The sequence below is a fragment of the Cebus imitator genome, unplaced genomic scaffold (genome assembly GCF_001604975.1).
Source record: "Cebus imitator isolate Cc_AM_T3 unplaced genomic scaffold, Cebus_imitator-1.0 Scaffold201, whole genome shotgun sequence".
Taxonomy (NCBI): Eukaryota; Metazoa; Chordata; class Mammalia; order Primates; family Cebidae; genus Cebus; species Cebus imitator.
Window position 1 is genome coordinate 587,581 of NW_016107516.1, and position 12,424 is coordinate 600,004.

At 40.0% G+C, this 12,424-nt stretch overlaps 1 protein-coding gene across 4 annotated transcripts in view; it reads right to left on the minus strand.

The window, feature by feature from the left end:
- The window catches only part of SIDT1 (SID1 transmembrane family member 1), an 86,795-nt gene extending 74,728 nt beyond the window's left edge, over positions 1-12,067 (minus strand). For 3 of the 4 annotated variants that reach the window (XM_037745440.1, XM_017547750.2, XM_017547749.2), the window contains exon 1: positions 10,636-12,067. In XM_037745440.1, coding sequence (XP_037601368.1) covers positions 10,636-10,842 — 207 coding nt within the window. In that variant the 5' untranslated portion in view covers positions 10,843-12,067. The remainder of the gene's footprint in view (positions 1-10,635) is intronic. The other variant, XM_037745441.1, reaches the window with a different exon arrangement.
- Positions 12,068-12,424: the final 357 nt, after the last annotated feature.

Sequence of the window (12,424 nt, forward strand, 5' to 3'; positions counted from 1 at the left end):
AAAAAAAAAAAAAAAAAAAAAAAGAAAAGGAAAAAGAAAGAAAGAAAGAAAACTGAGGGAATGAAAATTCAAAGTAAGGAATTATTAATTATTTCAACAATAATTTTTAATTAATTTTATTATAAATAACATTCAATAAATAACTTACATTTGCTGTATAACACTCAGCTTTAATTTTCCCTCTACAGGAACACTCTCTTTTTTAAAAAGTTTTTTGCTTTTATTATTTTTAATTGACATATACACATTGTACATATTTCTGGGCACAGTGTAATATTTTGATACATGCATGGAATGTGTAATGACCAAATCAGGGTAATTAGCATATCCATTACCTCAAACATTTATCATATCTTTGTGTTGGAAACATTCAAAATAAGCTTTTCCAGCTGTTTGAAAATATATAATTCACTGTTGTTAATTATAGTCATCCTACAATGCTATAGAATACTAGAACTTATTCCTCCTATCTAGCTATAATTTTGGGTCCTTTAACCAACCTTTGGCTATCTCTCTCTCCCACCTACCCATTTCGGCCACTAGCAACCATTATTCTACTCTGTACTTCTATGAGACTAATTCTTTTTAGCCTCCACATATGAATAAGAACATGTGGTGTTTGTTTTTCTGTGCCTGACTAATTTCACTTAACATAATGTCCTTCAAGTTTATCCATGTTGCTGCAGATGACAGGATTTCATTCTTTTTTAAAATATCTAAATATTATTCCATTGTACATGTAGTATTCTATTATGTATTTCACATTTTCTTCATTCATTCATCTGTTGATGGACACTTAAGTTGATTCTAAATAGTTCAGCTATTGTGAATAGTGCTGCAACAAGCATGGGTGTGCAAATATCTTTTTGACAAACTGATTTCCTTTCCTTTGGATATATTAGTCAGTAGTGAGATTGCTGGATCATATGGTAGTTCTATTTTTAGTTTTTGAGAAACCTCAATACTTAATGACCATACTAATTTACATTCTCATGAACAGTGTGTTATGAGTTCTCTTTTCTCTTCATGCTTGCCAGCATTTGTTGTCTTTTTGATAATAGCCATTCTAACTGGGGTAAGACACTATTTAGATGTGGTTCTGATTTGCATTTTCCTGATGATTGGTGATGCTGAGCATTTTTTTCACATATCTCTTGAACATTTGTATGTCTTCTTTTGAGAAATGTCTATTCAGCTTATTTGTCCATTTTTAAATTGGATAATTTGTTCTTTGCCGTTGAGTTGTTTGAGTCCTTATACACTCTGGATATTAATCTTTTGTTGGATGAATAGTTTGTGAATATTTTCTCCCATTCTGCTGGTTGTCTCTTTACCCTCTTGGTTGTTTTCTTTGATGTGCCAAAGCTTTTTAGTTTGATATAATCCCATTTGTCTATTTATTTTTGCTTGTGTTGCCTATGCTTTTGAGGTCTTCTCTATAGAATTTTTGCAGAGACCAATGTCCTGAAATGTTTCCCTGTGTTTTCTTCTAGTAGTTGCATAGTTTTCGGTTTTACATTTAAGTCATTATTTTATTTTGAGTTGATTTTGTATATGGTGAGGGAGAGGGGTCAAGTGTCATTCTTCTGCATATGGATATCCAGTTTTCCCAGCACATATTTTACATATGTGGATTTATTTCTGGGTTCTCTATTTTGTGGAATGCTATCTTTTAACATGAAAGTCAATAGCTTCCCTACATAAACTATTTTTACACATATTTTTAGAAACTTATTATATATGAAAGCCAAAGGATCTTTGAGGACTTAATAGAATACAATGTTGTTCTTATTGCTGACTTCAGTTTTTAAGCAAAAGACAAATTTTCAGGTGTTTTTGTTTGTTTGCTAGCATAGCCAACTAATGTATTAAGAAAACTACAAAGTTTTCACTTTCAAAATATCCAAGAAAAGAAAAAAAGGAATGATTATAAATGTTGGGTTTTTTCCTTTGGTTTTTATGTATGTGTGAAATAGAAAAGACTAATTATATCAACTGGCAGATCCATGATATGTTTCATATTTTCCTTTTCAAATAAGCACAAAAGATAGTGAGGCCTCATTTCAAATAGCTCATTACATGTGCTTTTGAATCATTAATGCACATGTAATGAGCTGGTGTGTTGACATGAAATTTCTGTTAGCTCCAAAGTTAGACAATGTAGGAAGAGATGGTTATCATACTCTGGGGAACTGCATGGCAACATGTGATAACATTAAAACTGTGTGATTATTTCTATTTGAAAAGAAGAAAGAAATGCTGGCATCTTCCAGTAACAAAGAAGTTTCAAGGTATCACAAGTATCTTCAAGACCAAGTATCTTGGTCTTTTAGATTCAAGTCCACAGAGAGAAAGAAATGACATGGAAGATACTTCAAGTAACAAGCTGAAACCAAAAGCAAGAAAGGAAGAAAGGCTGAAAATCTCTATACATTGTATCAGATGCTTAAAATATCTCAGAAGGGACCATCACAGCAGTAAAAAAGTAAAACAAAATGACAACCAAAAAGCCAAACTCAACATGATAGCAATCTTATTGACATGGTACTCAGCAGGAATGCCAGCAAGGGAAAAAAGGGAACTGGAATATAAGTTCAGCACATGTGGCAGGATGGATGGAAACAAAACAAACCAAAATAAAATCACTTCTAAGAAGTGAAGAACTCTACGGGAAATTTCTAAAAAGGAAGAAAAAAAATAGTCTTAAAGAAACAGTAAAATTTTCATTTGCTTCCTTTTATGAGACAAAGAGTTAGAAATGTTCTTTTCGGCAAGAAGCTTATTCTACTTGTCTATAGTTAAGAAAAAGAATTACAATCTGACACATTGTGGAAAAAGAACAATGACTCTTAATGCTTCAAGAAAGGTTAAAAACACAATCCTCTTATCTTATCAGTAGGGAAAACAAATGTAAGTGGGAGAACAGGATTTGATGAAGGTCTCCAGGTAGTGAAGGGGATAAAAACACATGTCCCCTGGTACCCTATCCCATGCTCATCCCCAGTATTGCTCTGCCTCTTAGTTGTTTGTTTTCCTTGCCTAGGTAAAACTAAAATGTGTTTACTGTGAAATATTGGAAAAATTCATAAAAGTTCAGAAAAGAGCATTAAAATCTTCTGCAATCTTATTCCCCAGAAATAATGCAAAGTTTATCATATTTCAGAAACCACTAACGAAAACTTATACTATAGAAAATATCTTGAGAACTCAACAGTCCATGACTTGAGTAAAACTGTGGACCTAAAATGAGGTACTCAGGAGTCTGCCTTAGGTATCACTGACACAATTTGTTTCACTATTCAGGCTTTCAGTTTTTCATGAAAAAAAATTATGTACTTATCTCTTTAATTCTAAATTCAAAACTGATAATTAGTAAACGTATTAAATGGTCTAGGACAGATTTGCAGTTGGCCCAAAAGATACTCTGGATGATGAAACCCAAAAGATGACGGATGACAACCAATCATGTCATCTTTCCTTGTGGTTCCCTGAAAGTCACTGAAATATAATTTTACTAGTGATGGGGACAGGAGAGAAGAAACCTGCTTTCTGTGTTAGAGTGAGAGAGCTTCTTATCTATACCCACTATATAAAATACTTAGAATAGTAGGTTGTTTATAACAAGATTTTAATGTAAATGAAAGCAATAATTAGATCAAATAAGAATCTATGTGCCCATACTGATATAAATAAAAGAAATAAGTAAATAAATGAATGAGAAAAGAAAAATCTCTTTCTTACAGTAGAATGTTAACTGATAAATGTAGAAGGAACAATGAATCAGAAGATCACTAGTGGGAAACCATCATAGTAAAATCTAATTCAGGCAAAAATAATCAATGGATGCTAAAACTAGTTGTTGAAAGTTTGATGAGGCATAGACTATTTACATAGTGTCAAGGTATTGCTTCACAAATGGCCTCTTTTTTTTCTTTTTAAGAGATGGAGTCTTACTATGTTGTCCAGGATGGAGCGCAATGGCCCAATCTCAGCTCACTGCAACCTCCGCCTCCCGGGTTCAAGCAATTCTCCTGCCTCAGCCTCCCTAGTAGCTGGGCTTACAGGTGCCTACCACCATGCTTGGCTAATTTTTGTATTTTTAGTAGAGATGGAGTTTTGCCATGTAGGTCAGGCTAGTCTTGAACTCCTGACTTCAGGTGATCCACCTACCTCGGCTTCCCAAAGTGCTGGGATTATAGGCATGAGCCACTGCACCCAGCCCACAAAAATCACTTTTTAATTATAAAAGGAAAATAGTAACTCAATAGTGGAGAAATCTGGAAGAAACCATCTTAAGTAACCAGGGTTAACCACACTAGTAATAGGAAAACACAATATCATGTGCCTCTGATATGATGCACTAAGGATGCAATGTCAGTTCTGTGTGTTCTGTCAAAAATGTATAGCCTGGATCTAATAATGAGGAAACATCAGACAAATCTGAATTGTGAAACATTCTACAAAACTGGCTATACTCTTCAAAAATGTTGAACTCCTGAAAGACAAAGAAAGAACAAGGAAATGTTCTAGATTAAGATTAAGGAAACTAAAGACTCATGATAATTAAATGCAATGTGTGTTCTAGGATTGAATCCTGGACCAAAAGGGAGAAAAAAACCCCTTTGCTTTAAAAATACATTATTGGAAAATTGGTGAAATTTGAATAAGCGATATAGATTAAATAGTAGCATTTTATAAGTGTTAATTTTGTGATTTGGTAACTGTTTAATGGCTATATAAGAAAATGCCCTTATTCAAAAGAAATATACATTGAAGTATTTAGGGACGAAGAAAGAGCAGCATGTCTGCAACTTACTCTCAAGTGTTTCAGAAAAAATAATTTACTTATAGGGAGAATGAATAATAAAGCAAATTTGACAAAATGTTAATAACTGGGAAACGAGAGAAGGGCATATCGGTGTTCTTTATACTGTTCTCACTTTCTTGTAAGTTTGAAGTTATTTCAAAATTTAAAGTTACAGGAAAAGAAGCAAAAAAAAAAAAAAAAAAAAAAAAAAAAAAAAAAAAAAAAAAAAAAAAAAAAAAAAAAAAAAAAAAAAAAGAAGCAACAAATAGAGAATTCCGTGAAGATAGTGTCAGTAGAAGCACACATTTTTGAATCTTTCTGAATAGCCCCTGTGGAAACAGAACAACTGGGATACAGAACTGACATTCTGTGGAGAACATCTTAAAAAAAAAAAATCCCAAGTTGACGAGGTATCCCTAAAAACCCCAAAACACGAGTGGGTGGCAAGTTATCAACAGCTTCAACACCTCCATAGCAGTGGCAATTGTGTGGGTGGAAGCAGAGGAAAGGCATGGAGCTCTGATGGCTCTAAGAATCAGAGAACCCTAAAATCCTTCCAAATGTACTCAGTGAGAAGATTGCAGGGCCAATCTGAGAACAGCAGTTGAAACTGTGGAGGGTTTTGGAGGCTCCAATTTTTGGGTAAGTGTAAGGATGCTTCAGGAGGTATAAAACATTCTGTAACAGTATTGGCCTCATGAATTCTCAAAATGAACTCATTGGGTCAGACATGGTGGTGCTGTAATCCCAGCACTTTGGGAGGCAGAGGTGGGCAGATCACCTGAGGTCAGGAGTTTGAGACCAGCCTGGCCAACATGGAGAAACCCTGTCTCCACTAAAAATTTAAAAATAAGCCAGCCGTGGTAGCACATGCCTGTAATCCCAGCTACTCCAGAGGCTGAGGCACTAGAATTCCTTGAACCTGGGAGGCAAGGGTTGCAGTGACCTGAGATTGTGCTACTGCACTCCAGCCTGTGTGACAGAGCGAGGATCAGTCTCAGAAAAAAAAAAAAAAAAAAAAGCAGAAGACACATGAAAGACTATGCTTTTCTTCTTTTTTGCTGTCTTGGCCATGTGAGGACACAGCAAGAAGGAATTTGTCTATAAGCCAGGAAGCAGGCCCTCACCAGACATGGGATTTGACGATGATGGTCTGTTATATCAACCTAGATGGACTGAGACAATCCAATCATTCAGAAAATGTGCTAATGAGGTGTTCCTCTAACAAGCAGTAGTGCAGTTCAGCAAAAGGACGTGGGAGGACAGCAGAGGAGGCTTCTTGGTCTCAGTACATAAAGAATAAGCATTCCTATACGAGACAGGGAGAACTCAGGCCATCATATCAAAGTTTTACATTCTTCCATGTAACTAATAATGCATGTAGCTAGAAGTTACCACTGGAGTGTTCACATGGGCATTTCATTGTTCGTAAGGACTGGGTAGGCTTTTTGAATCTGGATCCAAGAGACTGGTTTAACTGGTTCTAGGTATACAATTACTGGTTTATATTAACAAAGCTGACGGTTGTTCATTGGGCATGGAAAAGTATAGTATATGTCATTAAAAGATAAACACCTCAGTTAATAAATGAAATAAAAGAAATATTTCCAGGGAAATATTTCAAATTTAAAAATCTATGGCAAAGTAAATTCTTCCGGGGAAACCTCAGAGAAACCAGCTTGTCGCACAGTGGTTAGATTTTATTTAAGTGTTTCTTATCACCATCTAGCTCAAATAGAAACATCTGATTGTTGCTGCCCCCTGTCTTTACAAGGGTATTCTCATTTCCCAGTAAACCTGCATTTGTGCCCTCTGTCCCAGTCAAACATATCCCTGGCGACTTTCCCAACAAGGTAATTTCCTTCTAGTCTGGCTGAGCCCTGTGGTTACGGAATACCCTGTTTGCACAGTACAGCTCTTCTCTTCTTAAAGAGAGTCTCCAGACACTTCCCTCCAGAGAAATGAAATGAATTCAGGATCTTGCCTAACCTGCACCTCCGATTGTTATTTTCATCATTCTTATTTAAAGCAATCACTCCATTCTCACAGTGACTTTTTTAAAGGCAACTTCATATTTACATTACCCTATGCCTGGAAGGCATATGAGACTTTTCCTGGTGCTGAGTTCAGCTAACTAGTATGACACAAGCTTGGCTAAAAGTTCTCTGGGACAGTTTGGTACAAGAGATACAGTGGCTGAAAGGAAAGATTAGGAGCCATGGCTCCCACAACAGCTTCCTGTATTTAAGCCTAAACTTCGAACAGACTTTCCTCCCAGGCACAGGAAAAATAATGGCAGGCAACAGTGGCTTGAAGAAAAAGAAAAACAAAGATTAAAGCTCAAAAACTAGACATTTTTTCTCCTAAACCAAATTATCTGTTGCGCTGAAGATGGGAGGTGGGCAATGACCCTGCAGGGTAGAAAGACTTACCTTATCAAGACGGTGCAGATTAAAGGAAAAGCAGTCATGTCTAAGCTTCTGTTCTAAAGCTCATAGATCCGGGATCATACATGTCCATTTAGCAGAGTCCCTTAGTGAGTGGGGGATGAGCAATGGGCAAAAATTGCACAACATGGGAGAGTATCAAAAGTTTAGGGGGTGGGGGTCAGCATTTGAGGGGGTGTGAGGGGATGACCAAGAAGATAGCAACAAACCAGCGCCTGAAAGAGAGCATCACTATCTTGAAATCCCCGTGGTGGCAAATTGTAGAAACAGCATGACCTGGGTTTCTGTTTAATCTATCACCTATCTTGTGCTACGATGTAATTCCTCTATATTATTCCAAACTTTTAGTAAAAATCTGCTACATCCAACAGCTTTGGGTTCCTACAAGAAGGGGCAGCTGGTAGGACAAAAAGAACCAAGAAGAGAGCAGGCCATCAGTAGGAACCGAGAGTAATGGTTTGGCCAGACAGATCAAGAGAATGTCTTCTCTGGAGAAAACAACAGAAATACTGGCTGGTGAGAAGGGGAGGGTAATTTCCTACTACCACATTTGCATATTAAAGATTGGTCCCAGAAAACTGTAAGATTTGAGGACGTCTGGTTTATATTGTGCATACTGGCATTAAATAATTGAAATTGCACAGGAGGTGTGTTCTTTTTATTTCAAATAATTGAAATTCTTTTTATCTCCTGTTCCCATGGTTCCCAGCTTTGTATTTCTCAGATTGGTAATATTTTAATAACAATTCCAGGGACTGCTTGGGTTGTCAACTTTTTATGTCATTCAAAGATATTTTAAAAACTTATAAAATAAAGGACATGTTCACACACACAGACAAAATAGCACATCATAATAGAACAATTTTTAAAATGTGTTTTTATAAAAACCACATTTGTTTTATGAAAGAAAAAAATTTTTTTTTGAGACTGAGTCTTGCTCTGTCACCAGGATGGAGTGCAGTGGTGCGATCTCGGCTCACTGCAACCTCTGCCTCCCAGGTTCAAGTGATTCTTCGGCTTCAGACTCCTGAGTAGCTGGGACTACAGCCACCACACCCAGCTAATTTTTGTATTTTTAGTAGAGATGGGGTTTTACCAGATTGGCCAGGATGGTCTCGATCTCTTCACCTCAGCCTCCCAAAGGGCTGGGATTACAGGCATGAGCCACTGTGCCCAGCAAGAAATTTGTTTTTATCTGAAGTGATCTCATATTTTTCAGACTATTAAATTGAAAACAGTATACATTTCATTTTATTTAGCTTTAGCTTAAAGATATTTTAACCCTTTCTTCACTTATTTGTTCATTTTTGGAAAAAATGTTTATAAGCCTCTTTAAAAAGAAATTTGTTTTTTAAAAGACAGCATATCACTCTGTCCCAGGTGGGAATGCAGTGACAAGCTCTCAGCTCACTGCAGCCTCAAACTCTTGGGCTCAAGTGATCCTCCTGCCTCGGCCTCCTAAGTAGCTGGGACTAGAGGCACCTGTGCCATCACACCCAGCTAATTAAATTTTTTTTTTTTTTTTTTTTTTTTTTTAGAGAGAGGGTCTCATTATGTTGACCAGTCTGGTCTTGAACTCCTGGTCTCAAGCAATACTCCCACCTTGGCCTCCAGAGTGCTGAGATTACAGGTGTGAGCCACCATGCCTGGCTTATAAACCTCTTATGTGCCATTCACTGTGCTAGGTACTGGAGTGCAGAGATGAACATGACTTTGCCCCTGCCCTCAATATCTCAATGTTTGCTAGGGAAGGTTTGCTAGGGAAGTCAAGCAGGTGATCTCAAGCGCAAACATCACAAAATACTAAGGGGAAAATGTAAAAGCAACAATTCAAAAGCAGATAGTCTGTCTCTAAGCAGAACTGCAAGAAATTCCAAAACTTGATGTCAGGATTTAGTCAGCCACGTAATCTGAGTTTTCTTACCAATGATTTGGGGGAAGCTGAGACTTACTCCAGAGATTACGGAGTTTTCAGACTTTTTTCTGCTCCCAGCCAATCACAGGACTAGGAACACACCTCCTGTGCAATATGTCAGCCAACCGATGGGTACTCCCACGCTAGGTAGAAAGAGGTTGGGTATGTGGGGTTTGGGAGACAAAAACTGCAGGCTCTCACTTGTCTACCGTGGAATGGCTCTGCACATAGCCACTCTGCTCACTACGGAACACCTAACCTGAAGGTTACTGGAGGACAGAGCAGGGTGAGGGCTGTGCTGCCATGGTGACAGTGCCATAGGATTTGGTGCCAGACTGGAGATGGGGCATTCAGGACACTTCCTGGCTACGCGGAGCTGGAAGATGTCTGGGAGCAGTGTTGGGCACGTTGGTTCCCCCTGCCCAATACAAACCACCCTCACTATGTGAAACGTTTTCTAGTTCTGATCTGGAGTGAGAATCAAAGAGGGAGGCATATCGTGGTATCCTAACCATCTGGTTCTGGAATTTTTTTAGCGGGTAGAGGATGCTGGTATAGGTAAAGGATACATAAACACATTTATATGAGAAGAAGATCCAGAGGTTGGTACACTGGGGAGTCCTCTCTTTTTCTCCCCATCCCCACCCCCGGCCTGTGCTCCAGAGGTACCACATTAGAGGAAAGAAATGAACTAAATGCATTTTCTTACATTATATAATCTGGGTATATATGTCAAAGGGATAGTCTCTGGAACATTCTCCCCACCCCCAATCTTCCCTCAACTCTTTTCAAAAATAGGTCTAGAACTTTCACACAATTATCCATCCGTATTTAAAATCAAAACCTGGATGGATCAGCCCATGTCTGCAGTTCTCACGTCTTTGCCCGGGTCTTCTGGCGTCTCTGAAACACATACGTGTGGCAATGGTACAGAAACGCAGGAAGTGACTATTGAATACACAGAGGTTCTGCGGCTTCCGTCCATTCTCACACAATTTCCATTTTAGATTCTGAACATCTCTCCCTCCCCATGCGCTATGAAGTAGAAGGGTCTGGCTGAATCATCCACTTGAAATGAGGGTTCTTCCCTGCAGGGGACTGGGAACCGAGGTGCGGTCCTTCTGCGCGCTCCGCACCGCAGCCCGCAGCCCTAGAAATCAGGATTTTTCCTGGAGAAAGGCCCGGCAGGGAGCCAGGACCCGCAGACGGCGCGGGGAACTGGCAGCTGTGCAAAGCCCAGAAATGCCCGTGACCAGGCCAGGGAGGCGCGAAGCGAAGCAGAGTTGCCCCCAAGGCGTGTTGCGGCAGCGCGGGCAGGGCAGTGATTGCTTCGGAGGAGAAAGGGAACGAACGCCCCCTGGTCCACGAGGTCTCCCAAGGTCAATTCCCGGGGAACTCCAAAGCAGCGACGTGGCTCTGAGGTCTGGCAAGTTCTAGGAGTCGAACGAGGGGAGCGAGTGTCTTACCTGGCCAGGCTGGCTGGTGTAGTTGAAGGAGAAGATGTTCTCGGTGCTGAGGCTCACTACCCCGGTGTAGACATGGTCAAAATCAGCGCCCCTGGCAGGGTCCCGGGGGTCGCGGCGAGGTGCTGGGAGCTGCCTGGGGGATTTCGCCGGGTGCCCGGGCGCCGCCGCCTGCAGGAGCCAGGGCAGCGCGCAGAGCAGCGCGAGCATGGTGGGCACCGAGCCTAAGCTCGGAAGCCCAGCCACCCCCGGGAGGGGGCGAGCGCAGAGGGTCCTTCCAAAGCCCCGTGCAGGGCCGGGCGTCGGCTTCCGCGCCGCGCGGGCGATGCTTGGCGAGCCCAGTCGGCCAGAGCTGGCAGAGCGCTGAGGAAGGGCCGCTCATATATTGATGCTGCCGCCTGGGGTCTCCACGGGAGGTCACGGGTGGAGAGTAGCGGGGACAGGAGAAGTGGGGATGGGGGGCTGCTGCTTTTTCCTCCTGCTTCAAAGTCCCGGCTTTCTCATCGCCGAGAATCCCCTACCTACCCAGCCGGAATTTAGACCGATCTCTTCTCCCTCAGCCTTAACAACAGCAATAACAAAAAGGCACTGGAGTCATTAAAAAGAAATATCCACTAGTCTCGAAAAGTCAACCTGATCCCACATGGAGGAGGAAATTCGGTCTGTTTCAAATACGGGTGCACCCTGGCTGCAGGAGAAGAAATAGAAAGCAAAAGAGCCCGTCCCCTAAGAGGGTGCGCGAGTTCACTTTCCCAGGCTGCTACCTGCAGGGAACTCCTGCCTGTCTGAACGATGGTTACTCTCTATTCTCCCCTAGTAGAACCTCTCCTCAGACACCTGTTTTATTTCTTTATTACCTCCTACTCTCCAAGGAGAGTCTCACGTCACCACGTTCTCTCCCTCACCATATGTGTATGTATGTAAATATGTACATTAAAAAAAAAAAAAAAAGATATGGTAAAGAGAACAATTTCCAGCACTGCCTGAAGTCTGGTCCCGGAAGTTGTCAAAAACGACTCAGACTAACTAGATTTATGCAGAAGGCATTTTTTTTCCAACCCAGCCTCCTGCCTGCTTTACCATTTCAGTGACTTCTTCCAGATTCCAGGAGAATCCCCAGGATTCTAAATTGCTTTCTTAAAGGCAGAAACCACAGTCCATCATAAAAAGGAACTACCTTTCCGGTAAAAATTAGGGGATTAGATTTCAAGAGTTTAAAAGTCAGATAAGGAGCAGGGTGAGAATGAACATTGAGCTATCACAATTTAGGTGTAGAAGAGAACTCACAGTTTTATTTCAGCTTCGTTACTTGTATACCAGAAAAAGAATACAATTGTGTTCCACCTGAAGGACCATTTAAAAAGAAGCCACTAAGAAAAAAAAGATCTTGTTCAAAAATTTAAGATTACAGATTAAAATCATAGTACTTACCATCTTAAAAAAGATGGATTTGTTTTTGTTTTTACCTTGTCTAATTCCTTTAATTTCTTAAAACATCAAGAATGAATGTAACACATTTGCTGTAAAGTTTTCTGTGAAATCAGAAAACAGTGCTGATGAAGGATTTAGATGACTCCTTATTACGGCAATTTTCACTTTTAAAGTTTTAAATGTTCTTGGCCAGGTGCCGCGTGGCTCATGCTAATCCCAACACTTTGGGAAGCTGAGGTGAGAGGCAGGCTAGCTTGAAGCCAGGGGTTCATGATCAGTCTGGGCAACATGGTGAAACCCCATTTCTACTAAAAAAAAAAAAAAAAAAAAAATAGCTGGACGTTGTGGTGCATGCCTGTAT